This window comes from Aspergillus versicolor, assembly GCF_001890125.1.
Source record: "Aspergillus versicolor CBS 583.65 unplaced genomic scaffold ASPVEscaffold_9, whole genome shotgun sequence".
NCBI classification, from domain to species: Eukaryota; Fungi; Ascomycota; class Eurotiomycetes; order Eurotiales; family Aspergillaceae; genus Aspergillus; species Aspergillus versicolor.
The window spans coordinates 385,681-413,361 of record NW_024467532.1 but is presented as its reverse complement, the minus strand read 5'-3'; the positions used below and the strand labels follow the sequence as shown (position 1 = coordinate 413,361).

Below are 27,681 nucleotides of genomic sequence, written 5' to 3'. Positions count from 1 at the left end.
AAAGGCTATGTTTTTCGCTAACACGACTATCTCCCAGGTCCAGGCCAGTTGCATCGAGGATAGACAGCGGAGGAAACAGGGGATGAGCTTCGCCGGAACTGAGGACGCATTTCCCTGTATCAGCTTCGCACAATCAGTCTCGATGAACTACTATATCAAGGATATTGATATGGGAATTACATTCACGTTTACCGACCAAACAAATCTTGAGGCCTTATAACGTTCGCCTTCCTGAACCATGCAGCCTCCCTTCTTGATATCGACTGAAGATGTCGGAATGAGTCGCGATCGCCTTCAATGGGGACAGCCAGCTGAGTGTCTCGAGCGTTTTCTGGCTTTGGTGGCGTCTCTTGTTATTCGCGTAGAGTTGTGACGTTGTTTTGGATTGCAGCTGGCAAGGAACTACCGGAATATCAGCTTGGAATACGCAAAGAAGGAAGAATAGGGCAGGTTGACCTGCATATTCACTCTGAAGAATAAGAACAAGAATATTCTTATACCCACCAGGCTGCAACCTATTCTATAGTTATGTCTTAGAGACCGTTCACCAACCGATCTTCCGTACAGAGTGACAAAAATGCTTTTGGTGGTAATTGCATCTTCTCGGTATTGATTTTCAGGATGGTAAGGCAGCCTGTCAATAGTGAAAGCTGGCTTGGTACTTTCTGACACTGGTTCGAGAAGTCTTCGGGATTGCAGATGTAGTTCGTGACTTTGTTGCTAATCAATAGCTCGCAGAGTATACTGGGGGTAATGCTCAGAAGGCCTGTCATGCTTGGATGCAGCAATACTGCGGGGCGGACTCTAGAACCTTCAGATAGGAAAAAGTTGGTTCAGTTAGGAAAAAGTTGGCATTCGAGGGGGCCATGGCCCCTCTTTCTCCTTACCACGAGGCTGCATGATCCACGCAGCTGATACAGATGGCGCGGCGCGGTCATGGCATTGACTGAAGGAAAGTAAAAGGAAATGAATAAAACTCTCCATTTCTTCAATAATTACTTATAAGGGTGCTGGTATATAAGAAACAGAAGAATTGCCAACCGTTAACCGGTGTTTACAAGAGCGAATAGTATGATTCCATAAAACATACTAGACCTATTTTATTAGACATTCATTTTCAAACCCTCCTTTCATAACGTCATTTGCCCAGGAGCTGTAGTAGATTTATTCTCTCTACAAGGTGTAAACCTACCGACACCGTTATGTCGTTCAGTACAACTTTTAAGCTGATGTCGGAGTAGATTTGCTCTAGGCGGAATAGCGTCATAGGCAGGCACCCCACCCGCACGACTTCCACTGCGGCGTTTCTCCTCAACTGCTCACTAATACAATTCCCCATTGCCCCTCCTCCATGCTCGGAAAACGCACCCTCTTCTCCCTGCCTACCTCTTTCCTCAGGGTCCTCAACCCAAGATTTTCCATCCTACCAGGTTCGTCATCTGAAGCTTCATTCGTCACAGATTCCCCGCTTGGGCCAATCGCAGCGCTGACATAGTGAGCATAGCTACAAATAGATATCTCGCGACAATGGCGACCGACACGTCCACTTACAAACTCAACCGTTAGTATTGCTACCTGTGCAGTGCGCAACTGTAGCTGACAATGGAATTGTTATTTTCCCATAGATACCATGCTTCGGGTCAAGGACCCAAAGCGATCGGGTGAGTATCGCAAATCAAAACAATTGTGATCATAGCACTGACGGACTGGGCTTTGCCTTCTTCAGTTGAGTTTTACAAGTTCCTAGGCCTGAACCAAGTCCAGCAGTTAGACTTCCCCGAAAACAAGTTCTCTCTCTACTTCCTCGCCTACAACGGACCCGAGTCGCTACAGGGCGACCGTCACTGGACAGACCGTCATGCCGTCCTCGAGCTCACCCACAACCACGGCACCGAGAGTGACCCCAACTACAGCATTGTCAACGGCAACACAGAACCCCACCGTGGATTCGGGCACCTCGCCGTCTCCGTCGACAACATCGAGCAGGCCTGCAAGAGACTCGAGGACGCTGGATACCAATTCCAGAAGAAGCTTACCGAGGGTCGTATGAGGCACATTGCCTTTGTGAAGGATCCCGATGGATACTGGGTCGAGATTATCCGCCGCAAGGATGAGGATTACAACACTACCACGGACCCTAGCACCTACCGCCTAAACCACACCATGCTCCGTGTGAAGGACGCAGAGAAGAGCTTGAAATACTACCAGGATGTCATGGGCATGACCCTCTTGAAGACCAACGAGAACAAGGATGCTGGGTTCAACCTATACTTCCTGGGATACCCCGCTTCGAACGCCAAGGTGGCCGAGGGTGCTAGGAACCCGGTTGCTGAATGGGAAGGATTGCTCGAATTGACGTGGAACTACGGCACTGAGAAGCAGGAGGGCCAGGTTTACCACAACGGTAACAATGAACCTCAGGGATTTGGCCACATCTGTAAGTTGACGTCAGAATTTACCTGGCCATACATTTCTGACATAGATTTAGGTATCTCCGTGGACGATCTGAATGGCGCCTGCGAGCGCTTCGAAGGCTTGAACGTCAACTGGAAGAAGCGCCTAACGGATGGACGGATGAAGAACGTTGCGTTTATCCTTGATCCTGATGACTACTGGATCGAGGTGATTCAGAACGAGACTCTGAAGCGCACTAGCAACTGGTGATCCAGAAATTAATTAGTTCAGTACATAAAACAACGATTAGTGGCCATATTTTAGCAAAATATTAGCAATTTTGGTGAAGTATTGCATCCGTAGTTTAACCAATTTCATGAAGGATCTCACCATCTCGGGCCATCTCCGGATTATCGCGATGACGTATGGGCGACCTTGGGATCCGATGAGGGGCAACTCGTCAGCTTGGGGCTTGGAGGGTTGCCAGGACAAGTTTCAGCTGCAACCTACACGCCACCAGCCCAGAAAATACAAAAGCCGCCAGTGCCCAGGAGATTGCACGAGAACCTGGTTCCTAATTATACAGACTACTGTTGATCCTATCCGCTCTCACGCCAGTCTTCGCGTTCCAAACTTGCGTTCTCCGCCGTAAACAAAATGCCGAAATACATCGTTTGTTTCCTAACCTCTCGAGAAATCATCTAGAACCAAACTCATATTGAAATCAGGTTTCTTTTAAGCGTGACTCGCCCGAGGACACCGTTCAACAGTATGGTTTGGTCACATTTTAGAGATGAGCGTATGCTAACATTATCGAAGGGTCAAGGATCAGATCCGCGATAGTGGAGGCAACATCACCCACGAATACACTCTTATCAGGGCGATTGCGTATGTGCCAGGCCTCCTCTATACTTACAGTGATGACTAGGAGTAAACTAATCTGATACCCTTAATAGAGTCGAGCTCCCTGAAGTCTCCGCCATGTCCGCTCAGGTTCTCGACAGCCACCCCCACGTTGAGCGCGTCGAGGAGGATGGTGTCCTCAAGACCCAGTAATTTTGTATTCAGATCTATACTTTGAGCTGAGGCCAAGATTGTTTAATGTTAAGTTTATGCTTGAAGTTGCAACTTTCGGCCCCCGAGGGGCTCATTGCCGTATGTAGTATTCTACCTAATCGGGCATGTTGTCGGCGTCCCCAGCTGGAGGGCCTGACACCGAAAGTAGAGACTAAAAGCAGGGATCGAAATAAGATAAGATGGTCCAGACTATAGTCTGCCTGTCTTTCTTCCATTCTAGAAGGAGTATTACCCCTATCAAGCACAAGGTGAAGCATTTTCAGCCCCAGCAGGCACAAGACCAGGTCAGGTGATGGAGGGGCGGGGTTTTTTACCCTGCGCAAGGCTGGCGGAGGCGTGGGGGAGCGTATGATTGGACGGCGCAGCGGGACGTCTCTACGAGGGGCAAGATTCCCCAGTCGGACCGATCTTTTGAATTGAGGGAGCCCGCGCCGATTGTCAATCTTCTATATATAATTTCTTCCCCGGACATTGTCCGCCCCCCGCCTCGATTTAGTCCGCCAACAGCATTCTTTCCATTGTCATACCCATGAATATTGTCCCGGATATGCTTGCTTTCAATCAATGCTTTGTTGACTTTGGCTGATTGATTTTATCTTCTCTTTCTGCTTTGCTCATCCATCCCGAGTTCGGTTCTCACCATGCCGTCCGAGTCGGAGAAGACCAAGCGTCCTCCTAGAAAGCACGTCACCACCGCCTGTGTTCCTTGTCGGGAGAGCAAGATCAGGGTACGCCTCTCTATTGATTTACTTAAAAATAAAGAGAGAAAAAAAAATTCAATACTGACGAAGTTGCTGCGATCCTAGTGCGACGGCGCATCCCCACACTGCAACAACTGCCAGAGGAAAGGAAAACAATGTAAATACCAGCATGGGGACGACAAACGGAAGTACGTCGCGCAATCTTGTTCTTATTGCTTGCTGGCATAACCCGATGCGAGAAAGCTGCATTTGTCTTTTCAGAGCTTCCATGGGAGGCCGACCGTGTGGTCCTCGATGACCTATCGAGAAAAATCTGGAGCGCTTGCCACAGAGCTGACCGTTCCTGCAATCAGAGTCTCATTACGCGCAGCGACAGAGCTGTTCTCCGCTAGGATTGACCAGCTTGTTCAATTCATTTACGACAATGGCTTCGAGCCGCCGCCAATGAAGACCGAGGACGAAATGGGAATCAATCGGGTTCTGGACACATTGCAAATACCCCGTGGAGTGCCGAAGAGAAAGTATTCTCCAACGTCAGAACCTCTGAGTGCTGTACCTACGCCTGGGCCTCAGCCACCTGCAGACAGCCCGCTTCCCATACCTGCGTATAATAGGAATTATGCTGCGAACGGGAACCTTTCCGAAGCTTTGCCGTCGCAAAATGTCCTGCCTACTGAGAATGCAACCGTAGCTAACCAGGAGACAATGATTCCGTTTGGTTTCCAGTTTCCTCAGACGAGTTGGGAATTTGCCCTTCCGACCGCAGAGAGCTTGGACTCTCTATACGCAAATATGAGTGGCGGGTACCAGGCATCCCCTGAGAATGGGTTCAGCCCGGACAGTCTGCACTTGTCTCAAGACATAGCGCAGCAGCCGGGTGTTCTTCTCGAACAGGCCCAGAACAGCAGAGATGATGACAGCGACAGCGGTGAGGAAAACGAAGCGGAGAAAGATGTTATTGAACAGATTTCCCATCGGATCGGGACGTTGAAAATTGCAGGCGATGGACATCTACGATTTTACGGCGCGACATCAAACCTCAACCTTGTCGATGTGTCTGCGACGCAACAGCGCCAGCGTCCGGATGCTCGGACTGTTCGCTATGATGGGCAGGATATCCTAAACCACTTGCGCGTTGGACAGTCGGTAGACCAGGCCCTCGAGGACCATCTCTTGGAGCTCTATTTTACTTGGCAGAACTGCAGTACGTATGTTGTTGACAAGGAGATGTACTACACTGCCAGGCAGAATTGGAGAGAGGAGCTAGACGATACACCGTTTTACTCTGAAGTGCTAACCAACGCTATGTATGCTGCTCGAAGCTCCCACCTTAACTGGCGCTAACCCGACAACAGGTGTGCTGTTGGAAGTGCCTTTGAGGCTCGATACCACCCCACGTTTATTACATTCCCAAAGTCACTCTCAGAATTCTTCGCGGACAGAGCCAAGGCGCTGCTGGAAATTGAGCTGGACTCTCCATGTGTCGCCACAGTGCAGGCGCTTGTGATTATGAGCTGCCATGAAGGTGCGTCAAACCGTGATGCACGAGGTTGGCTCTACAGTGGCATGTCTATGAGGCTTGCATTCGATCTCGGACTACATCTGGATATGACACCATATGTAGAGAAAGGAGACATGAGTGCTTTCGAAGCCGATGTGCGGCGAATAGCTTTCTGGGGAAGCTACACTGCAGACCAGTAAGTAATGTTCTTAATATTCAAATGCAGTTTCTGACGGTGGATAGCTTCTGGGGCTTCTACCTTGGACGGCCGTTCCGAATGAATGCCGGAGATATCACCGTCCCTAAGCCCGCATCGGGCTTAACTGTCGGAAAAGAAGACACATGGCGTCCCTATGGTCTACCCACAGACCAAGAAGGATTTGATGGAGCGCTGAAGAACCCTAATGAACTGATTAGCCGGCAATTCGCCGTGCTTTGGGAGATAATATCCCCTCTCGGACATGTTCTGTATGTCTACCTATTGGAACTGTTTGGCAGAGGACTTACGTTTCTAGATATGGATGTTCCGACATTCCGCGCCATGAACTGCAAAGGTTCTGCCACAGAGTGACGGATGATCTCTTTGCCTGGAAAGCCAACCTACCCTCCCGCCTTGACATCGACCTTGCAGATGACACAACGCCTATCCTGCCTCACCTCCTCATGCTACAGTATGTCATAAAATAGCTCCAAATAGACCTAACTAACGCTAATCAGCCTCCAATACCACCAAATTGTCATCTTCACCCACCGCCCCTGGGTTTCGAAGAGCTACATCCAACCACGCAGCCCTCGGCAAGGCCCAGGCTATCACCACGCGCGTAAAATGTGCATAGAGTCCTCAATCGCAATTGCGCGGCTTCTCCACATCTATGAGAAGCACTACACATTCCGCCGCATGAACAACCAGGTCGTCTCCATGATCTTCAGCGCCGCTCTCATCCTCCTCTACGTCACAATCTCTTCCACCCCGCTCGCCAGCAGAACAGGCCTTGAGCAACTCATGGACAAAAGCACCGAAATGGTCGCCTATCTGAACCTCTGTTTCCGCGCTCTAGACGAGCTCGGCCAGTCGTTCGAAAACGCCAAACGCACCCGCGATTTCCTTGTTAGTCTCCAGCGACGCTGGCAGGCGAGGATGCGCCGCTCGGGAGCTATGAAGCGCCAGATTAGTAGCCACCGGCCAGCTCAACCTTCTAATACAAGAGAGTCCGCAGGAAATGCAATCCACCGAGACTCCTCGGCCACCTGTAAGAAGACCAGAGTCAGCGCGTCAGCAAAGGGACACAACCACTCAGCTTCTTTCTCCCTACCCACAACCCCCCCAGAACTACAGACCACGAATGGAGGAGGATTATCTGCGGACTTTGACATTAAACGCACCAATCTTCAAACTCAAGGCCGACCCCATAATCTCCCAACAACAACGACGACCGGCCTTAACCTCAACCCGGCACAGCACAGCGACATTGACTCATGGATCCGGGACTCCGATCTAGGTATTCTCCCCGATAACATCACGGATAGTACGACTGCTGCGGCCTCTGCATTCCGCATGGGTGATGCGAATCCAAACGCAGAAGTTGACGGGGACGAAGTCGCGCTGCCGAGTCTAGAGGATATCGAGCCTTGGTGGGATTCAGAGGCCGGGAATGCGACGGGGGCGTTTGGTAGTTCGCTGTAGATATGAATGCGGAACGATAACAAAAGGATTGGTTATAAAATAGAAATGTCTTTGTACGTAATAGATATGACTACTACGAGTATCTCTACTGGCATAGATGTTATTACTGTAGACGTCCTGCCAGCATATTTCTATGGGTGTATCCTGGGCTTGGTGATCGATTAGGAACAATACACTGTCAATTAAAACGGAGAGCGAGTGTAGATGAATGTTCGGCAGTGCCCAGCACTACACATATGCTATCTTTAGCAAAGCAAATAATAACTAGGTGGGCTAATCTAGAGATTGGAATCTACTCGCCGCTCAGTGCCGTGGGTCAGCTACGTGACGAGTATTTGGTAAACTAGTGGAGAAGGAACTTTGCCTAGAAGCATAGGACAGCGAAGTCATTGGTATTACCTCAACTATTGACTTGCAGTTCAATCCTTGTTTAAACTGCGCGCTTCCCCTGACTCTCAAACGGCAATAACAAACTCGTCACTATCAACGCTGCATATAACCCAGCACACACAAACAACGGCCCAGTAGTCTCGACGTCGGCATAACTGCCCACCAAAACGCCAATAATCCCACCCACTCTGTTTAATACAACACAAAGACCATATCCCGTTGCTCGATGAGCACTCGGCAGGATCTCTGGGGTATAAGCATAGATAGTCCCATAATAGATGTTCGACGCCGCAGTGATGGCTGCCGAGAGGCCCAAATTCTGTGCAGGAGTTGTAACCTGGGTGTACCCGAACTGCAATGCCGTTGTGATTGCTGCACCGATGGCGAGGGTTCGTCGGCGCCCGATTAGTCGAGTCTCAACGAGGACTGCGGCAATGATAGGTCCGATTATGCCGGCGACTTGATTAATGGCGTAGTTCCGCCAGGTTGTGTAGTTTGAGTCGTCTCCGGTGTCTGCTCCGCGGGACTTGAGGTAGTATGGTAGAAAAACACTGTACAGAGGAGAGACTGTCCCTATAAATAGCCAGTTGATAATGATCATGATAGTTGAGTAAGTCAGTTTCTTTGTGCTGAATAGACCCGTGAAATGGCTTGCAAGTCGCAGACCCGACCAGACGGATTTTTCTGTTCCCCCGACACGGCCTTGGGATTGCAAATCCTCTAGCTTTAATGTCATCGGGCGGTTGTATTTTTCTGATAAGTCAAGAAGAACCTTGTATAGCTCTTCGTCGCGGTTCTGACTGGCTAGCCACCTGGGCGTTTCTGCCATTTTAATGCCAACAAGGCGCAGGATACTCGTAAGGAGTACCAACCCCCCGCAGGCAATATGGAGGTATCTCCAGCCCATGTTATCTGCTTTGGTGCATTCAGCAACAGTGGCATCAGGATCGCAGCTAAAATTGCTCATAAATGCCCATGCTAATAGACCAGTTATCGTATATCCAACAGCCCACCACACGGCGAGGAAGGTGACGAGCCAGGCATGGGACACTGGAAGGAACTCGAGGAAGTTTGTCGCGTCCAGAACATAATTCCCGCCTGCGCCAGCCGAATATATGGCAACCCTGAACTGGTTAGTACATCATAGGAATAAAAGGACGATGGTTATGACAAACATAGCACAAAAGGAGATATAGTTGGGCATGCCGCCCGCAATGAGCACGAACGTTGCACAGATCAAGAGACTCGAGTTGAACGCCAGTTTGCGACCGATAATATCGGCAGAGAATCCCCAGACGGCAGCGCCGATTAGGAGGCCAATCTGCGATGCGAGAGACACACCGGCGATATACTTGCTTGGGTTTCCGAATTCCTGGGTGACGGCGGGCTGGGCGATCGACTGGCAAACGACGAGAAGCTAGAAATTGTCAACATATCGGTTCCACGAGAGCGGTTTTCAGAGACCAAGTACGTACCGAATCAACAGCGTATCCGAACCCGTTGAGGAAGAACAGTTTCCATTGAAAACGCGTCATTCCAATCTCGTCAATCGCACCGTTCACCAGCGCCATCTTCCGAACCAGCACCTGATCTAGTGAGGCCAACTCCTTTTGCAGGCCGGTAGAATTGGCCGTGTCCGGGACATTATTGCTCTCACTGACACCGTCCGTCTTCGTCTCACTCGTTGATGGGGCCTTGGAGAGAGACATGGTGAGATGTGGGAAAGACTGGATGGCCTGGATGGCCTGGGAAAAGAAAAGGGAGGCGCGCATATAAATTTAATCATCTCGTAGATCGATCTGCATGGGCACACTTCCTTTCCATGGTGTCTTCTTATCCTTCACTATACTTGGCGACTCTGATCCTGATGGTGACGACAAAACGTGCTTTATCTTCATGATGAGGTGATACCGGCACCCAATGTAACGCTGGCGTAGGAGTCTAGGCTGAATTCTCAAGTGTTCAACCCTGGATGTCACCAATTCAGAGCTAAAATGATATCATAATAGCGACATCATCATTGGATGTTGTGTTCCAGCCGCGCCCAAGAGGATCTGTGATCAAGTTGCATCTCGGTGGACGCGGGCGAAGGCGCGGCAGTTCCCACCAAGAGTGAAGACCTGGGGCCAGGACAGGGCCCCTGGGTCCCCTGTGAATTGACAAACGGCGTCTTGAACTTTAAACAGACTTTGCTTTTGTTGTCACTGGTGCCTCTCGGGGATTCCCGAATAACGCCATAAACGGGAGATGCTCGTGCTCCTTGAGTTTGGGATAGCAGAGAGGATGACCAGTTACAAGTCAACCATGGAGAGGGGAAGTGCTAGGATTTGTAAGCGCAATGAAAAGAGTTGACAATTTATTTTAAAGACATCGTATTCACTGTATTTTGGTATGTCGATTTGTTAATAATAATTAATATTATCCAGGTATCAAGATACATACTTACTGCGCGCCAAGATGATTGGAGCTCACACAGGCCTCACTGAGAAAGTCCTCTCCTACAAGCCCAGCAACCCTCCAGTCGAAGAAATTCAACCTCCCAGAGATCGCGCGTTCTTCGCAGATCCCGAGAAGAAGTCGCTCTTGTCGGCTGTCACCAAAGTGAAGCACTTGACTCCGTACATCGGCACTGAGTTGCAGGGCATTCAAATCAGCAAACTTGATGAGAAACAGAAAGATGAGCTGGCATTGTTAGTTGCTGAGGTACATCTAATGCTTCCAATCAAATATAGTCTGGCTGACTCGAGACCAGAGAGGAGTGGTCTTCTTCAAAGACCAAGACCTCGCACTCGACGGGCAATACGAGCTCTTCAAACACTATGGAATTGTAAGTCTCGAAACGCCTTCTAGTGTTGTACCTTATCTGACGTTCATCAGCAAGATAGAGATCCGAACCAGGTTGATCCTCGCCATGTAACTATTCTCGGTAGAGGAGGGTAAGAGTATATTCCCTGGTAGTTGACTTCGCTAACCTTCTCCCCAGCGATATCCGCTCCTTCGAGCACTCCAGTAGTGCCTTTGCAGAGTTCCATTCCGATCATTCCTTCGAAATTAACCCTCCATCTTATACAATGCTCAGAATGGTCAAGGCTCCTGAATATGGTATTTATCTAATCACAACCATGGCCACCGTGCACTCGCTTACCAACGTCTAGGTGGTGACACTGTTTTTGTTAGTCAGACTGCATTGTTTGATAAACTAAGTCCTACATTCAAGACAACATTGCAGGGGCTTCATGGCGTTCATAGTTCTGAGGTATGGCCATCGGACCATATTGGCAGACCTGAGAATCAACGCTAATACTCAATAGCACACGTATATCAATACCATCAACAGTGGAGGTACTACATTCAGACCACCGGTGCGAAGGGAGCATCCACTTGTACGCTACCGAAATCCAAATATTTTCGAACTCGTCTAACAGTTTGTAGATCCGCACCCACCCAGTAACCGGGGAGCAATCTCTCTTCTACAATCCAGCCTTCGTCATCAATATCAAAGAGTTGAAAGGCAGCGAGGCATTACACGTTCTCAACTTTCTCCGCGAGCATCTCCATTCAGCTGATGATTTAAGTGTCCGGTGGCACTGGGAAGCCGGCAGCGTCGCGCTGTGGGATAACAGGGTTGTTGCGCACCGCGCCATTCCAGGTGGATACAATACGGAGGAAAGAGAAGGAAAGCGTACAGCTGTTTACGGCGAGAAGCCCTTTTTCAAACCGAGTCAGAAAACACCAGGCGAGGCTGGGAGCGTACCGGAGAGGGTTTCTGTCACACTTGGACTAGATGGGTTTTAGTTTTAGTGCTTTTAGTTCAGTTAGGCTACGTTATACATACATGCACTATATTATACATTCAGCATCCATTATCACCTGGCCTTAGATTGAGGTGTGACGCGAATCATTGGCACCGGCGGGTCCGGGTGTTGTTATTGCGTGTTGCCGAGCAATGAATCCAGCTGTTGTCATTGAGTCAGCTGCTCGGCGTTGAACTGTGTTGATTCACTCGTTTTGTCCACAATATCTTTGGAGATGTCTTGATACATATCGCCTCTAGGTAGGGAAGAAACATTGTTCGACATATGAATCTTCTTTTCTGGAGTAGTACCAGGTGAAGTTATTTCACGAAGCGCGTTGAGCGGAGCTTTGGAAGGTCGATCCGAGTCGACCAACTTGATTCGGAAAGTGAGGTATGCGCAACCCGAGCAGTCGTGGTCCGGTTCGATTTTTGATTAGTATGGGTAAATAGGCTGAGGTAGAAACGTCCTGTCCAACTTCGTAAAACTGTTTCCTTTAGACATTGCCTTCCAAAAGCAGGCCTCACAATGCAAACTATATGAGCCACATGCGGCAGATGGCATGTTCCCATAACTTCAGACACGTTGGTGATTGCATACTAGATCACAGCTTCGAGAAGGCGACGACGCCATGGATAGGTCTGGTCAAGATAATTGGAACATAACCAGAGGGTGTAGGGGGATTTGGTGCCAAAACCTCGGCAGCCTAGTCGCGCCTGGCATCTTCTTGAATTCGATCCCCAAAGTAGAAGCTCGATGAACCTAAAAAGGCGCCTATCATGACATGCAGGATAGTTATAGTGACTAGTGGTATGTTCGGGTCCTCGAGTGGACCAACCATCTGAGTATGAAGTTCCTGTTCAAATATGGTAGTGTGTCCTAACATGGTAGTGTAATCACTTTGAGCCGTGAAGGTAGTCTTGGTTGTTCTCTCAACTTCTGGGCGGTTTTCTGCCTTTGGGTAATCATTCACTGGAAGGAACTGAGCCCAGGGATATCTGCATAAAGCGGCCGCCATGTAGGTGGGCAGTTTATACCAAGGTTGGTAGGGTTCTTATAGTCCGATGTTCCAGACGGCATAGCTAGCATATTTGTAGCGACCATGGTATTGTGGGTGGTGTTTGGAAGGAGCACAATCATTATGGCTGGGACGCCTAGAAGGGAACTGTTGAAAGTCAAATCTGCTGGGTGTTAATTAAAATAAGCAACCACAGTATGGAAGATCTGCTGGAGGCCCACCTTCTTTTAAACACTTTGTACATAAACGGTGTGGTTGTGTTAGTTTCATCGCCATGGATACCAGAAAGTAGTTTTGGGCAACTATCACGGTGCAAACTAGGAGGTCAAGACAGGTATAAAGTAGTTGGAGATGCCAGAAGCGAAAGAAGCAGAAGGAGTAAGAAGAGGAACTGAGAGGACGGTGGCCAGTGTTCTAGAAGGATGTTGGCACTGTCAGTCGCGGGAAAATTCACTCACAACACAATGGCAGCGATACCAGCCACCCGGATAGGGCGTAGCCGAGCCGATCTCGTTGGAAGATGAGGGACATTTGAATATGTACTTGAAATCTTAGTAATGTCAAATTATTAAGCTATGCCATATGCTATGTATGCACGGTGAACTGACAATGCTGATGGTCTAATATGAAATCCCTCAAAGGCAGATGCAATGCAATAAAACAAAAATAATCATCCAGTTTTGTTTCAAACCTGCTCCCTCCCATTCTCCTTTTCATTCCGTCTCTCAACCTCAACAGAACGCCGCATGGGTGTCAAAATCTGACCCGGTGTTCCAGAAACATCACCGTCCTGTCCAGCCTGCTGTTTTTCTGCCTCCTCTTCCCCGGGGTCCTTTGGCCTCTCCAGCCCATGATCCCGAATCAACAAACACGCCAGAAACGCAACCCCAATCAGAGGAACCTGTAAAATAAATACTGCCCGGCTCGCCTGCGCATACGCATTCACAATTCCGTCCCATACATCCGCAGGCACTGATGACTTTGCCGGCAGCGAATACGTCGAGTTCGAGAGATTCTTATACCCCAGCGGCAGATTTGAGCGCAGGGTTGCCTGGAGGACAGCACCGGAGACGGCAAGGCCGCATGCACCACCCAGGCAGCGGAAGAAGTTCCGGTTTGAGATTACGACGGCGCGCTGCCGCTTCGTGCAGTGTGCCTGGAAGGCGACGAGGGTTGGTTGGAAGGTACACCCGATTCCAATACCTGCTATACCGACTATCACCGCGATTACGGCGGGGTGGGTTGTTGTTTTGAAGAGCAGCATAAGACCCGCGCCTCTGGTTTCGTTGGTCAGTCTTCTCACTTTGATTATTGATCCCAGGGGTGCTTTGGGTGCTTACAATGTCCATATGCCGAAACCAAACCATATTACTTCGCCGTATCGTTTCTGTCGCGAGATATACTGACCGGAGAGCACAGATGTTATGGATTGGCAGGATACTAAGGGAGCAGTAAGTGCTGCCGAGACGATTGGGGACCACCCCCGAGCATTTTGGTAGTAGAGCGGGAGGTAATAGAGATAGGCCTGGTAAACAGCGCCCAGGAGGAAGCTCTGCAGGAAAAGCGCGACGATGACTTTATTTTTGAAGAATTCCACTATTAATGAGTTAGCGTCACAAGCACTAAGATGCAGCATACAGGTAAACATACTCGGCAGCATTGGCAATGCAGCAACCCTCCACTCGATGAAAAGAAATGCTACAAGGGACAACCCCCCAATCACGAGCATACTAATGACCATGGGGGAATCCCACTCAAAGTATGAGCCTCCTCCTGAAATGGGAATCAATAGAAAGATAATCCCGATGGAGGAAGCAATAATGCCAAAATAATCAATGCGCTTCAGGCTTGTCCGGAAACTGTCCTTGCGCGCAGAATCAGGGATGAGGAAGTATCCAACGAAAATCGAGCATGCCGCCAGCGGTGCAAGCATCCAGAAAAATCCACGCCAGGTGGCTCGGAGGATAAACGCAGCCGCAACGAACGGGCCCACGACATTGGCGAGGCCTAGCGCGGCTCCAAGGATACCCTGATATTTCCCTCTTTGCTCGAGAGTGACCACGTCCGAGACAATAATCATAGCTAGTGAGCCGATCCCACCCCCTGCAACACCTGCCAGGCCACGAAAGACATAGAACATGGCTGCATTTTGGGACAGACCGCAGAGCAGGTCAGCGACGCAGAGAAGGGCCAATGCACACAGGTACACGATCTTTCGTCCAAATATATCTGACAACCGCCCATAGAGCACACTGAACATTGTATTCGCGATTAACGAAGAGGTTCCGGCCCATGATATCGTGTTCTTCCCATCCAAATCCTCTGCGACTGTTGGCAACGTGACAGAGATACCATTTTGGTCAACGAAGGAGATGAATAGTGAAATTGCGAGGCCGGCAAAGACTACCAGGAGCTGGCCTCGAGGTAGGATATTGGTTTGGTCCTGCAGAGATTTCTCTGCTGCTTGTTGTCGACTCCCTGCCATACCCACTGAACTAAGGGATCCAGGGCATAAAATTGATCGGACAATTCAGAGCCAACTGGCAAAAGACAATTTCAAAAGCGGAGCAATAGAGAAAGATATATGGCCATGACCCAGGCGAGAGAAATTACTCAAGCAGGCGAAATACAACAGCGCCAGCGACAATGTTTTATGAATGGAATTTTTTCACTAATACTACACCGTATATGCGTCGGAGTATGTGCCGACACAATCCCAAGTCTCCAACAGATAACGGCCAGGAAAGCCCCATTATTGGCGTTGAAGTCTTAGCTCTCTTTCGTCCAGCCCTGACTGGCTGACGTGGACGCCTGGATCTTTTTGGCCAGAAGGTCAAAATCTGCTACTTTAGTGACGATCCAAGTATGGAGTGGACGGACTGTGGACCGGGCCCCGTCGGAGGTCCGATGAACTGTCGGAATTGTTCTGCTCTTCCGATAGACGTGCCGTTCGCTGATACTCTGACAGTGAAATAACCTCCGCCTTGCATTTGTTTTTATCGGAGGTTAGATCGGATAAACCCTATAAGATGATAGTATAAAGCTGGGTAAATCGGACGTGCGAAGTGCCGTCAATCAACTTCGAGAACGCCAAGTTTTACAATGTACAGCTCGGCCTACGTTCCTGGTAGCGAATTCAGAAGCAGGAAGCCTGGCTCAGGCTCGGACTGTGTATTATGACCGAAATGAGGCTACAAATGGGTGTGCGGTGTAGAAATCGCAATACAGACCACAAGGAGATCAATCTAGTTTAATTAAGTCAATTCAGTGACCTCATGCTTACATAAACACTTATCGGGATTTTGTCCTGGTCATGTGATAACAGCCTCGGTCCATGATGCGGGAGAGGCGGTTATTGGCGGCGCCATTTCCGGGGAAGGGGATCTTCAATTCCACGAGCTTCTTCTTCAACATCTCTCCTTCATCTACGTGACAACTGATGAAGCCATCTCTTGTTTGAATAATACCCTGTATACATTGATTCAGATCCATGGCTATTCAAACAACAACCGGGCTTACTACCCGCCTTCTCAAGCGCTCAAGCTTCCCCGCTTCTCACCAGTGGCGGAGACAGTTCAGCGCCGCTCGACCGGCATTCAAGGAGATTCAGGATGCATATATTCTAAGCGCGTCTCGTACACCTACGGCGAAGGTAGCTATTACCACGTCAAGTACTCTGTATCCCTATTAACTATTATAGTTCAACGGCTCGTTCGCCTCGGTAACCGCCCCCCAGCTCGGCGCCGTCGCCATCAAGTCCGCGGTTGAAAAGTCCAGTATTCCCGTCGAGAAAGTCACCGATGTGTACATGGGCAATGTTCTCCAAGGCTCAGTCGGGCAGGCCCCGGCTCGCCAGGCTTCTATTTTTGCAGGACTGTCGCCAAACGTCGAATCGATGACCGTCAACAAGGTTTGCGCGTCAGGTCTCAAGGCCGTTGCGCTTGCAGCGCAGAACATCCAGCTCGGCCTGGCTGAAGCCCAAATTGCTGGTGGAATGGAGAACATGACACGGGTACCATACTACCTCCCCCGCTCTAGCCAGCTGCCTCCTTTTGGCGAGATCAAACTGGAGGATGGACTTATCAAGGATGGTCTCTGGGATGTCTACAACCAGTTCCATATGGGTATCTGCGCTGAGACCACGGCGAAAAAGTTTGATATTTCTCGAGAGGCCCAGGATGCGTATGCTATCAGCTCGTACGAACGTGCGCAGAAAGCATGGAACGAGAACAAGTTCGCGGATGAGATTACGCCCGTGACTGTTAAGAGCAGGAAGGGCGAGACAGTGATCGAGCGTGACGAGGGCTATGAGAATCTGCGTGCTGATAAGCTGAAGACTCTCAAGCCCGCGTTCTTGAGAGACGGCACTGGCACTGTGACTGCTGGCAATGCGTCGACTATGAACGACGGCGCCTCCGCTCTGGTGCTGGCTAACAGGGACCTTGCTCGCGAGTTTGGTGCTGGAAAGCGTGCTCTGGCTCGCATTGTTTCATCTGCTGATGCTGCCGTTGACCCTGTTGACTTTCCAGTCGCTCCGGCCAAGGCTGTCCCCATCGCCCTTGAGCGGGCTGGTATCACCAAGGATCAGGTTGCCGTTTGGGAGTTCAACGAGGCGTTCGCTGCTGTTATTGAGGCCAACAAGAAGGTTCGTTACTCTTACCTGTACAAACTTGCTCGGATTATGACTAACCGCATTAGATTCTTGGTCTCGAAAATGCCACCGTCAACGCCCTTGGAGGTGCCATTTCTCTCGGCCATGCTCTTGGTAGCTCAGGTTCTCGTATTCTGACGACTCTATTGCACCAGCTGCAGGTCGGCGAGTATGGAGTTGCTGCTATTTGCAACGGTGGTGGAGCTGCGACGGCGCTTGTTGTACAGAAATTGGACCGTGTGGATTAACTCATTGATAGTGTTATATTAGCGTAGGCAAATCAAGCGATGTATATATTTTCCAATTTTCCAGTTTTTTTTGTAGAGGTAGCTGGATTCTAGCATGAATAGTGGCATACTGCACTGCTCCCCGCATGGTAAGCGTTTATCCGGGAATTTTGTCGGCTGAGGAGTCGGCAGTCGTTGCCACAACCACTTCCGATGACTTCAATATTAAGGACCATGGAGGTACAACATTACTTCCCAAATCATACTTTCTTTGAGCGGACAATATACCCGATCAGTACATATTATCCAAAATGGCGACTCCTGGCCTTCTGTACGTGACGATGCAGCCTCGTCCCTCTCTTCCGGCTGCCCAGTTCCACGACTGGTACAACTCCGAACACGGCCCTCTGCGCCTGCGTCTGCCCTTCGTCACCAATGGCTTCCGGTATAGAGCCGTTGACGATGTCGATCCAGAATGGGTGGCGCTGTACGACATCACCGACATGGACGAGCTGACGCGCGAGACGTACCTGGCCCTTCGCGGGGATGGCATCAAGACCCCGCGCGAGAAGGCAACCATGGCCCAGATTGCCGTGGACCGCAAACTCTACGACCTTCTCCAGGATGAAAAGGCCACCGATTTCCAGCCGCTCGAGGACCAACCCGACACCACTGTCGCCGGCAACGTGCTGATCTCTAATACCTCCACCCTCCCCGCCGACCCCGCCAAGGAAGACGACCTGAAGCGCTGGTACAAGGAAGAACACATTCCCATGCTTGCCCGCGTGCCAGGCTGGCGTCGCAGCCGGCTTTATACAACGGCCTCCATTGACACCAATGCTCGCAAGGAATTCGTCGCCCTCCACGAATTTGCCGCGCAGAATGGCCTTGGAGGAGTCGAGCACAAGGCCGCCATGGATACGCCCTGGCGCAACCGCATCGGCGAAACCCTCACCTCCAAGACTCGCCGCATCTACAACTGGGCATACACCTTCGGCCCGGCACCCCGCGAGCTCTCTTCCCTCGCATCCGCAGACACTATCGGTCCCTGGTCGTCCAACGATGGCCGCACGCGCACACTCCCCGACCCCGCCAACCCCGCCGTCGAATCGTTCATCACCACCCCAGACGGCGTTGACCTGCCCTACCGTCTCGAGGGATCTACAAACCCAGAAGCCCCCGTCATTATCCTCAGCAACTCCATCCTAGTCGACTACACCATCTGGGACTCCTTCGTAAAGACCTTCCTCTCCGATGAGCGCAACCGCAAGTTCCGCATTCTCCGATACAACACCCGCGGCCGGTCCGCCGCGGCGGGCGAAGCGCCTGTAAACATTGACGTTCTGGCCGGTGATATCATCGCGCTCCTCGACGCCCTACGTATCCCCGAGGCAATCCTCATCGGCGTGAGTCTCGGCGGCGTCACAGTCCTCAACGCATCCCTGCTCCACCCGACCCGCGTCAAGACATTCATCTCGTGCGACACCAACAGCTCCGCCCCCGAAACAAACAGGAAGGCGTGGAACGACCGCGCTGCCATGGCGGAGGCTGAAGGAGCCACTGATGCAACTACCAAGGAGCCTATTATCGGCAACGAGCTGTCTGAGGTTACGGTGCGGCGGTGGTTCACGCCCCAGTCATACGAGACACAGCCTGACGTCCCTGCCAGAATTACAGACGTTGTGCGTGCGAACAGCTTGGTCGGGTTTAAGAAGGCTATGCAGGCGCTCTGTGCATATGATGTTCACGACCGCATGCAGAAGGCTACCGTAAAGGGTCTATTTGTGGCTGGTGACAGCGATGGCGTCTTGCCCAAGACGATGGCGCAAATGGCGGTAGACCTGAAGGTTGAGGGTGGTGCGGAGCTCAAGATTGTTCCTGGTGCTGGGCATTTGCCTATGGCTGAGCAGCCGGAGGCATTTGCAGGTGTTGTTAACGAGTACCTACACCAGTAAACCAGTAGATGCGTATATTGAAATTATTCATGTATATAGAAGATTGGCACGGTTTACTCTGTTCTATGCCGATTAGATTTTCTTATCCTGGTCTAGCTAGTCTAGCTAGTTAGATTGAAAAAAAGAAACTTTTATGCAACGATTACTGCAAACCCTTGACAGCCATAGCATACGCTCCCTCGCGTGTCTTGTGCCCACCAATGAACCCGCTCGCGTGGACAAAGACCGCTCCCTCGGGGATAGCAGGCTCACCACCCTCAGCAGCAAGAACACCATCCAGATCCGCATCCCGAACCCCACGCCACTTCTCGGGCAGGGGCTTCCTCGAGACAAAGCTTCCCTCGTTTACAGAGACAGCCTGGACACGCCATTTAGAACCCTCCGTAGCACTCTCAGGGTAGAGAACGTAAGCCACTTCGGCCTCCTCTCCAGCACCGGCAGCCTTCGCCTCCTTTTCGAAGTTGTACAAATGCTCCTTCCACGGAACCCCGCCCTGCGGGAGAACCATGATCTTTCCGCTACCGTGAACATCCTTGCGGCTCTCGTAGGCGCTCTTCACCGTTTCGCGGGCAGGTAACCAGGACGACACGGCCCCGCGGAGTTTGCGAGAGAACACCGAGCCCACGAACTGGCTCGCCTGGATAAACAGACCGTCCTCGTCGAGTTGCGCGGCCTCGTCCTCGGGCGTGGGGTAGTTCATGTCATTGACAATGCTTGCGATCGTGACGCCGCCATCCTTGAATTTCTTCTCGATGCCGGCCTGCGAAATACTCTCGGGGTCGTACGCCGCGATACCGTTATCGTTGGCGTCAATTGCTTCGATGAAGTCCGCGTACAGCTTGTTGAAGATCAGGTTTACGTTGCTGTGCTCGGCCGGGAGGGAGGCGTGGTTGGCGATGATGTTTTGCCCGAAGTGCATGTACACCAGGCCCGCGGAGGAGAGCTTCGTCTTGTACCCTGGGAACGTGGTGTTGAAGGTGCGCTGGTGGTGGTCGTAACGGTTTGCGGAGACGTCGTATTCACCGCCGACGTCGACGACTGTGTGGCAGGTAGCGAGGAGGGCGGGGTCGCGGGTGCGAATTAGGGGTGACTGGGAGTAGGCGGGGAGGAGACGGAGGAGGTAGACGGCGAGAGCTTCATCAGCATGGAAGTGGCCGCTATATCGATCAGTTAGTGTCGGTGGGCGGTGGGGTGAAGAGGGGGAGGCAGGGAGATGTACTTGTGAGTCCCAATGGACGGGGAGTCAATGCGAGGCTTCTTGCTGACGGATTCGGAGGCCATTTTGAGAAATTGTCGGAACATACAAGAGACGAGAGGAATCTACCTTGCTGTCTCTGTGTTGTGGCAGCAGAGTTGCTGGGTTGATCGTGGAATTTTGAGCTTGTGGGGATGTTTGCTCTGTTTGCAGTCAGAGTCAGATCGATCTGCTTGGAAACGCCGCTCGCTGATTGGCGAATAGGGCAGTATACAAGGAAGACCTTCCAATACATCTTGACAGGCATTGGGAATATCATTCACCTTACTCATATTTAAATGACATTATACTCGAAATTGCGCAAGTCGTCATGAATAGTACATATTATGAATAAATGATCCCGGAGACTGATACTCCGAATGATACACAGTCATGATGGAGCCGTCCGTATTCAAGACATTGTGCGTCAAATGGCTATTTGCTTGCAACATCTACATGAATAAATTTCAGTTGAACATTTTCCGCATCTTAAAAATCAGCCTTCAATCGCTCAGCAGGCGGCAGAATGTCTTCTTTCTCCAAGGCTTCAAACACCTCGACCAATTCATCCCAAGTATCCGCGTATCCGTTCCAACAAAGCTTTCTGGCCTTGCTCATACTTCCCACACAACTCCAGTCTCTCCCAAGTGCAAAGGCAATAAAGTCACAGGTGTCCTTGTCCCATGTCGTCTGGTCAAGACCGTACTTATCGCGAACCTTCCCCCAAGCATTATTCACGTCAGCCCACGCAGAACATTTCTGCGGGTCAATTTGGGAAAATAGCGTGGGCGAATCTTCTTTTGATGGGTCGGACGATACGCCGATATTTGCTGCGCGGGCGGATAGGGGGTGCTTGTTTGGCATCCTGGCGATAGATGATTCGTAGTCTTTATACCCCTTTGTATCCGCCGCTCCGCCGTTCGGGAACATAGGGTTGGGGGTTCTGCATCCAAAACGGGCTGCAAGACGTGGCCAGAGATTCTGCCATGATTCTGTGTCGCCGTTCGTCACGTTGAAAATATTATTCCCGGCCTTGGGGGTCGCTGCGGCCCAGAGGCAGACTTGTGCGTGCAAGTTTGCTGAGGTCCATGTATTAAAGGCAAAGAAATTTGCTTTGCAGCCCGGGAAGGGCAGTTCGGATGTACAATCGCACTACCAGTGATGCCTGCGACGATTAGCAGGAATCTAATGTGAAAGAAAGTAGAAATACCTGTATCACCAGTTACAATTGCGGAAGCCATTTCCGATATAATTTAGACTAAAACTGCACCGAATTTGTCGAAACTCCAAACCCCCAAAGAAGGGGATATATATATGTCCTGGGAAACGTGTGTATGGTGTCACGGTAAAAAGCAGCGAGTGAAAACACCGGATCCCCTCAAACCCGGATCATCCGGATAGCCCAGCCATTGACGAATGCCACCGAGACATAAAGAAATTCGATGAAGAATGCCATGATCTTGGATGCGGTGCATCCACACCACGGTTGCTAGGTCATAGTGGAGGAGTCGGGCCGGTGCCGAGGAAGCTCGCTGTGGTCTAGACTGGCGGCGATCGGATCTGTCCTACTTGACATCCTGCACCAGCTCAGATTCAGAGTCCTGTTCTCCTGACTGGCATGTTTTGACACATTGGGTTGGTGATAAGATGCGACGATGCGAAACGCAGTGAATGCCTGCGGGGTTTGATGATGACCGTGAGCATGCCGCAACGTCATCGTCAACAACCGACACTGCCTCTCCCAACATGTCCACCACCACACTCAACACGCTCCCCTTGGAGACTCTCAGTCTAATATGTGATTATGTCGCGGTGGAATACAAACCTAGCATCTACGCATTTTCTCAAACAAACAAACAATGCCAATCGGCATCAAACAAGACGCGCTTCCAACAAATCCGCCTAAGGGTCAAAACGCGTCAAGGCCTCGAGGACGACGTCAAGACATGGCACAAAATTCTAGCAAGGAACTCTGCACTTGGCTCTGTGCGACATCTTAGCGTTGAAGGCCGAGTTGCTCCGTTTTGGGAGAACGCGAAGACATCTGCACCGGCCGCTCTTCTGGAGAATTCATACGCAGAACAGGACTCTGAAGATGAATTTACGAATCCGGGAGAACGATATGACCATATCCTCCGAGGCCCTTTCTATCACCTCGGTGTACAAGAGGATCAAAATGAGGCCGCTTGGATGCCACTGGCTAGGTTATTGGCCAAGTTGACCGGCCTCAAGGACCTGGCTTATGCGTGTGAGCGACGTCTGCCAGAGTGTCTTTTGAAGGCCCTGCATCTCCACATCCCCCGATGCCGTCTTCATATTAAAGCTCTCGACCCGCCATTTTTGACGGAGGAAGAACAGGAAGAACAGGAAGAACAAGACGAATATGATGTGGAAGACGAAGACGAAGACGACTACGTTGATGAGTACGACTACAGTCTTATGAGGTCTTCCAGCCTGTCTACTGCTGTTGTACCCGTCGCATACGATGACGACTATCGGAAACATAACGAGGAAGCAGCACGATTGATGGCTCGAGGCCTCACGCCGAGTTTGAAGTATTTGTATGTAATTGACAGCGGGCCCGGGTTCAAGTACCGGCCGATGACTCGAGGTTTGTCAAAAGAAGGCTTACTTCCCCGAAAGCGCCTACTTCAAGATATCCGCGATCAGGGCTTGGAAGGATATGGACAGCTTGAGGGCCTAAGCTTGGATCCCGCCAATTTGGCTCGCTTGGAATTGTGGGAAAAGACGGTCAATTTCTCACGCCTTCGTAGCCTACAGCTTTGGAGGGTCCGCAAAGACATGCTTCAAAAAGCCGCAAACTGCGAGTTTACTGCTTTGAAAAGACTAACATTGGGTATATTTAATTTCAGAAACGAATATGACGTTTCCCCCTTGGATCGAGCCGCGGGCGCCTTCATTGCTAGTCTTCGGCCGCTTGAGGCTATCCATATGTCCGGTCCATTCCTAAAGAAGTCGTTCAAAGCCATCCTCGACCACCACGGCAAATCACTGCGGACGCTTTCTCTGTATCCATCAGAGGACCGGCTAGTCGCGCGGTTCGTCATCACGCCCACTCAAATTAGGGAAATAAAACAACACTGCACGAAGCTTTATGATCTGAGACTCCAAATGCAGCGAAGCGCGGGTGACCACGAAGAGCAGGCAATATATAAGGCACTTGGAGAGCTACCGCAACTCCGGCAGTTATCGCTCCGACTGGATGTGTATAATGCAATGAAATTCGCAAATCGGGCATACCCTTGGCAAGTGGAAAGCCGCTATAACCGGGACATCCTTATCAACATGGCGCTCGATCGCCAATTAGCTGGGGGAATATTCTCTTTGATTGCCAAGGGGTCTCCCATAGAAAGCCTAAGGCTTAGTTTAGGGACGGATGTCCCAGAGAGTTTTTTGGACATTTGTCAAGTTATGAAACGGAAATGGAAGTGCTCTAGAGTATCTATGATGTGTCCTGAGGAAGACAAAGTCATTGTGCAAGAGCTGGGAGCAAAGAATCGAAAGCGAAGAATGCAAGTCAACAAGTCCACTCAGTTACGCGAATACGAAGAGGTCTTTCGAGAGCTTTGGCCGTCAAATACAGGGAATTGGATGGACGACTGGCATAGTTTTCCACTGGCAGGATGACGATCTAGGCAAAACAACAACTCATGGCTAATCGCTTTGGGCCCAAGGCTGATGCGTTGGTCAGCCAAAGAGATCAGAAAACCCGCGATCCGCATGTGCCCACGGGATTTCAGGGAGATCCACGCTTGAACCTTTTACGGGCAATTTGAAATTTTCGCTGCGAAAGCGCAATTTGCACTTTCACATTGAACAAGCAGCTTTTTCATCTCATCGTATAGCTGGAAGTCGGGGGTCTACTATGCGCCGCGGGAGACTTGGGAAATGCAGCTCTTGGCGCTTCGAGACATGGCTGAAGAGGCAATAAAACAGGATATGACTGCGTGAAGGCCATGTCGCGGGCAGGGGAAGGTCAAATATATCGCGACGAAGACATTTTAGATAGATGGTGGGATGTTGGGCGAGACACCCTCCACCATATTCATCATTGTATAGCGCCTTATATAGACTTTAAGCTGTATCTAGAAGCTATAGAATACAGGACACAGTTTGGCAGTTAGAGTTGTGGCCAGAATTCACGTAGCTCTACAGTATAGTTTGGTGGTGAGCGTGATCCCATCGTAACCGCGGATCGACATAACTTCTCTCGCCATTGAAACATGGCCTCCTCAACACCACCGTTTCCATAGGAGACGTTGGAATACTATCCTTATCCTCATATTTATCATTATTGTCTATTTTTGGTCACTTATAATGTCTCACCCTATCCAGTGCTTCCAAGATGTCGTCGGGCTCGGCGCCCTCGCTTCGCACGCGATTCGGCACCCCTTGGACTTTCACCACAGCGTTGGCCCCTCGCTCAACGAGCTCACGGGTGGTCTTCTAGGGCCATCCTTCGATCCAGAGCGTGATACTCCCGATCAATCAGGAAAGATCATCTTTGTCACCGGAGGTCAGTCGTCCAAACCGGAAAAGAGCCTCCCCCACATCGCCTAACCATCATTTCCCCCAACTCTAGGAAACACTGGCCTCGGAAAAGAAACAGTCCTCCAACTGGCGCGGCATCGCCCAGAACGTATATACCTCGCCGCACGAACCGCGACTAAGGCCCAAGATGCAATCACCTCGATCCAGGAAGCCCTCCCCTCCCCCGCAGACATTCGACACATACCCTTGGACCTCGCGTCCTTCGCGTCCATCCGCGCGGCTGCAGAACAATTCCACTCCGAGTGCGATCGCCTAGATACTCTGATTCTCAATGCCGGTACAATGGGGAATCCGCCATCTCTCACGGAAGAGGGCTACGAGATCCATATCGGGACGAACCACATTGGCCACTTTCTCCTCACCAAGCTGCTCCTCCCCACTCTCCAACACACGCTGTCCCGCTCCCCGGATGTCCGAGTGATCACGCTAGGCTCGCTAGCAGGGAACAGCGCGCCATCATACGATGTTATAACCTCAACTTCTGGCCTGATGGCTCACGGCTGGTCAACGCGGTATGGTGCGTCCAAGGCAGCAAACGCGCTCTTTGCTGCGGAGTTGGCTCGGCGGTACCCGGAGATTATGTCCGTCTCCGTCCATCCTGGGACAGTGGGGACCGATCTATATCAGCACTCTAAACAGGCTGGCCCTCTTTACAACCTCAGTGTTGCTCTAATGTCGATATTTCTTCGTAGTCCTCGTACAGGAGCTTTGACGCAGATCTGGGCTGCAAGTGCACCAAGGGAGAATTTGGTCAATGGCGGATACTATGTTCCGATCGCAGCGAAGGGGGTATCACAGTACGAGGGGGATGTGGAGATGGCCAAGTCGCTTTGGGAGTGGACGGAGCGCGAAATCGCTAAGCATAATTAAAGATATAGCCTAGTATATAGTGGCAATGTTGGTATATAACAGTATAACCTGATAATCTCACTCCAAGTCGGATATTCCGTTTGCCGCTCTCCACGTGGGGATTGTGGGGAGAACTGTCGCCCGTTCTATAAAACCACTCCGGACTTCCCCCAACTTCCCTTCATCAGCTGAGTATCAGTTCTCTAAATATTCAAAATGTCGTATCGAGAGTATCTTCCCGATCTAAGCATTCCCCGCTTTCAGGTGATGCGCACTCAGGATGCGCACGAATACGCAGAAGCCTTCAAGACCGGCCGGATTCCCCCATGGCTGCATGCCCTTTATATGCACTGGAGGGACCTGCTCCAGGAGCCTTTCAAGGGTGTAACAATTGATGGTAATAGAAAACAATTTTAGTGTGAACATGAGCTGACAATTTCAGGAAACGTCCGCCCAAATCTATTCGAGCTTCAAGACGAACAAATCCCTATCGACAACATCGTCGCCGCAACAACACATCTCTTCTCGCTTCTCAGCAACGATCAAAAGCAGAAGCTCTGCTACCATATCGATTCACCAGAATGGCGGACATGGTCGAACCCGGAGTTCCTTCTCAGCGACAAGGGCCTTCGCCTGGACGAAGTCAATAGCTCAATACGCTCCGCCATTCTCGCCATCCTCCAATCCACCCTCTCCCCAGAAGGCTACGACAAGGCGCTTAAAGCGATGCGAATAAACCACTTCCTCGGCGAACTCGTCGAGTCTCCGCGCGTCATGAATGAGTTTTCCTACAACTTCGTCCTCTTCGGCAATCCCTCCACCACAAGACCCTGGGGTTGGTCTTTCTACGGCCACCACCTCTGCCTCAATATCTTCCTCTACAAGAACCAAATTATCGCCTCCCCGTGGTTCACAGGTGCCGAGCCGAATGAAATTGACTCGGGCCCCTACAGAGGCACGCGCATCCTCCACATTGAGGAAGCCCTCGGTCTCAAACTCATGCAATCACTCCCCAACCATCTACAATCAAAAGCGCAAACGTACACTCAGATGAAAGACCCGGCCATGCCGCCGGGTCGTTGGAACCGCGACGACCAGCGACACCTCTGCGGTGCGTACCGCGACAACCGCATCGTTCCCAACGAGGGTGTCCCTGTGTCGCTCTTCACCGCGGAACAAAAGTCGACGCTCTACGGGATCTTGGAGCAATACCTGCTCTATCTTCCTGCGTACTCACGAGCGCTCAAAATCAGCCAAGTCCAAAGGTATGAATCCGAGACATACTTCTCCTGGATTGGAGGGTTTGCAGACACCGACCCGTTCTACTTCCGGATTCAGAGCCCGGTGGTTCTCGTCGAGTTTGACCACCACTCGGGTGTGTTTTTGACAAATGAAGAGCCGAGGAAATTTCATATTCATACGCTCCTGAGGACGCCGAATGCGGGGGATTATGGCGTTGCGCTGAAGCCGTTGATTCCAGCTGTGGAAGGGCTGAATGGGAAGGAGATTGTTTGGTAGGGGTTGGTGCAGAACCAGCCTTGTATATAGCATGTATATAGTGATGTAAATAAATCGGAGATGTTCGGTGCAATGACCTCAGGATGCAATCCAATTACGCAGTTGAGTCCAGATAA

The 27,681-nt window shown here is 50.8% G+C and overlaps 13 protein-coding genes across 13 annotated transcripts; 8 read left to right on the top strand and 5 right to left on the bottom strand.

Moving 5' to 3' along the window:
- Positions 1 to 1,040: 1,040 nt before the first annotated feature.
- Positions 1,041 to 2,792, top strand: ASPVEDRAFT_45015 (lactoylglutathione lyase GLO1). Its single transcript, XM_040813187.1, has 5 exons — positions 1,041 to 1,430; positions 1,505 to 1,561; positions 1,626 to 1,661; positions 1,727 to 2,437; positions 2,489 to 2,792. Exons 1-5 carry the CDS (start codon positions 1,352 to 1,354, stop codon positions 2,662 to 2,664), a joined length of 1,059 nt encoding a protein of 352 aa, XP_040671263.1. The 5' UTR covers positions 1,041 to 1,351; the 3' UTR covers positions 2,665 to 2,792.
- A 259-nt stretch (positions 2,793 to 3,051) lies between these two features.
- ASPVEDRAFT_86845 (uncharacterized protein) lies at positions 3,052 to 3,450 on the top strand (the record flags this gene model as incomplete). The annotated part of the gene is made up of 4 exons (XM_040817921.1): positions 3,052 to 3,066; positions 3,123 to 3,163; positions 3,214 to 3,282; positions 3,351 to 3,450. 4 exons carry the CDS (start codon positions 3,052 to 3,054, stop codon positions 3,448 to 3,450), a joined length of 225 nt encoding a protein of 74 aa, XP_040671262.1.
- Positions 3,451 to 4,466: 1,016 nt separating this feature from the next.
- On the top strand, positions 4,467 to 7,357 carry ASPVEDRAFT_86844 (transcription factor domain-containing protein; the record flags this gene model as incomplete). The annotated part of the gene is made up of 5 exons (XM_040817920.1): positions 4,467 to 5,479; positions 5,528 to 5,869; positions 5,917 to 6,141; positions 6,189 to 6,344; positions 6,391 to 7,357. 5 exons carry the CDS (start codon positions 4,467 to 4,469, stop codon positions 7,355 to 7,357), a joined length of 2,703 nt encoding a protein of 900 aa, XP_040671261.1.
- A 430-nt stretch (positions 7,358 to 7,787) lies between these two features.
- ASPVEDRAFT_31873 (MFS transporter) lies at positions 7,788 to 9,456 on the bottom strand (the record flags this gene model as incomplete). Its single annotated transcript, XM_040810536.1, has 3 exons — positions 7,788 to 8,871; positions 8,923 to 9,164; positions 9,223 to 9,456. 3 exons carry the CDS (start codon positions 9,454 to 9,456, stop codon positions 7,788 to 7,790), a joined length of 1,560 nt encoding a protein of 519 aa, XP_040671260.1.
- Positions 9,457 to 10,204: 748 nt separating this feature from the next.
- On the top strand, positions 10,205 to 11,542 carry ASPVEDRAFT_86842 (TauD/TfdA dioxygenase family protein; the record flags this gene model as incomplete). The annotated part of the gene is made up of 7 exons (XM_040817919.1): positions 10,205 to 10,450; positions 10,500 to 10,574; positions 10,625 to 10,683; positions 10,731 to 10,849; positions 10,903 to 11,003; positions 11,059 to 11,130; positions 11,180 to 11,542. 7 exons carry the CDS (start codon positions 10,205 to 10,207, stop codon positions 11,540 to 11,542), a joined length of 1,035 nt encoding a protein of 344 aa, XP_040671259.1.
- A 353-nt stretch (positions 11,543 to 11,895) lies between these two features.
- On the bottom strand, positions 11,896 to 12,727 carry ASPVEDRAFT_855667 (uncharacterized protein). The gene has a single exon (XM_040817718.1). The coding sequence runs from the start codon at positions 12,557 to 12,559 to the stop codon at positions 12,248 to 12,250; it is 312 nt and encodes a 103-aa protein (XP_040671258.1). The 5' UTR covers positions 12,560 to 12,727; the 3' UTR covers positions 11,896 to 12,247.
- A 517-nt stretch (positions 12,728 to 13,244) lies between these two features.
- Positions 13,245 to 15,044, bottom strand: ASPVEDRAFT_86841 (putative MFS transporter; the record flags this gene model as incomplete). Its single annotated transcript, XM_040817918.1, has 3 exons — positions 13,245 to 13,836; positions 13,900 to 14,155; positions 14,210 to 15,044. 3 exons carry the CDS (start codon positions 15,042 to 15,044, stop codon positions 13,245 to 13,247), a joined length of 1,683 nt encoding a protein of 560 aa, XP_040671257.1.
- An 895-nt stretch (positions 15,045 to 15,939) lies between these two features.
- On the top strand, positions 15,940 to 17,571 carry ASPVEDRAFT_45008 (thiolase family protein). Its single transcript, XM_040813186.1, has 3 exons — positions 15,940 to 16,211; positions 16,260 to 17,204; positions 17,258 to 17,571. The coding sequence occupies exons 1-3, from the start codon at positions 16,050 to 16,052 to the stop codon at positions 17,456 to 17,458; spliced, it is 1,308 nt and encodes a 435-aa protein (XP_040671256.1). The 5' UTR covers positions 15,940 to 16,049; the 3' UTR covers positions 17,459 to 17,571.
- Positions 17,572 to 17,748: 177 nt separating this feature from the next.
- Positions 17,749 to 19,392, top strand: ASPVEDRAFT_86839 (putative alpha/beta hydrolase; the record flags this gene model as incomplete). The annotated part of the gene is made up of 1 exon (XM_040817917.1): positions 17,749 to 19,392. One exon carries the CDS (start codon positions 17,749 to 17,751, stop codon positions 19,390 to 19,392), a length of 1,644 nt encoding a protein of 547 aa, XP_040671255.1.
- A 3-nt stretch (positions 19,393 to 19,395) lies between these two features.
- Positions 19,396 to 20,745, bottom strand: ASPVEDRAFT_45007 (MYG1 family protein). The gene is made up of 2 exons (XM_040813185.1): positions 20,612 to 20,745; positions 19,396 to 20,549 (listed from the first exon to the last, which is right to left on the bottom strand). The coding sequence occupies exons 1-2, from the start codon at positions 20,671 to 20,673 to the stop codon at positions 19,535 to 19,537; spliced, it is 1,077 nt and encodes a 358-aa protein (XP_040671254.1). The 5' UTR covers positions 20,674 to 20,745; the 3' UTR covers positions 19,396 to 19,534.
- Positions 20,746 to 21,115: 370 nt separating this feature from the next.
- On the bottom strand, positions 21,116 to 22,260 carry ASPVEDRAFT_153700 (uncharacterized protein; the record flags this gene model as incomplete). Its single annotated transcript, XM_040808364.1, has 3 exons — positions 21,837 to 22,260; positions 21,780 to 21,791; positions 21,116 to 21,705 (listed from the first exon to the last, which is right to left on the bottom strand). The coding sequence occupies exons 1-3, from the start codon at positions 21,865 to 21,867 to the stop codon at positions 21,116 to 21,118; spliced, it is 633 nt and encodes a 210-aa protein (XP_040671253.1). The 5' UTR covers positions 21,868 to 22,260.
- On the top strand, positions 22,211 to 24,765 carry ASPVEDRAFT_45005 (uncharacterized protein). Its single transcript, XM_040813184.1, has one exon. It carries the CDS (start codon positions 22,298 to 22,300, stop codon positions 24,272 to 24,274), a length of 1,977 nt encoding a protein of 658 aa, XP_040671252.1. The 5' UTR covers positions 22,211 to 22,297; the 3' UTR covers positions 24,275 to 24,765.
- A 199-nt stretch (positions 24,766 to 24,964) lies between these two features.
- Positions 24,965 to 27,565, top strand: ASPVEDRAFT_138758 (uncharacterized protein; the record flags this gene model as incomplete). Its single annotated transcript, XM_040807519.1, has 4 exons — positions 24,965 to 25,163; positions 25,230 to 26,008; positions 26,279 to 26,444; positions 26,490 to 27,565. The coding sequence occupies 4 exons, from the start codon at positions 24,965 to 24,967 to the stop codon at positions 27,563 to 27,565; spliced, it is 2,220 nt and encodes a 739-aa protein (XP_040671251.1).
- Positions 27,566 to 27,681: the final 116 nt, after the last annotated feature.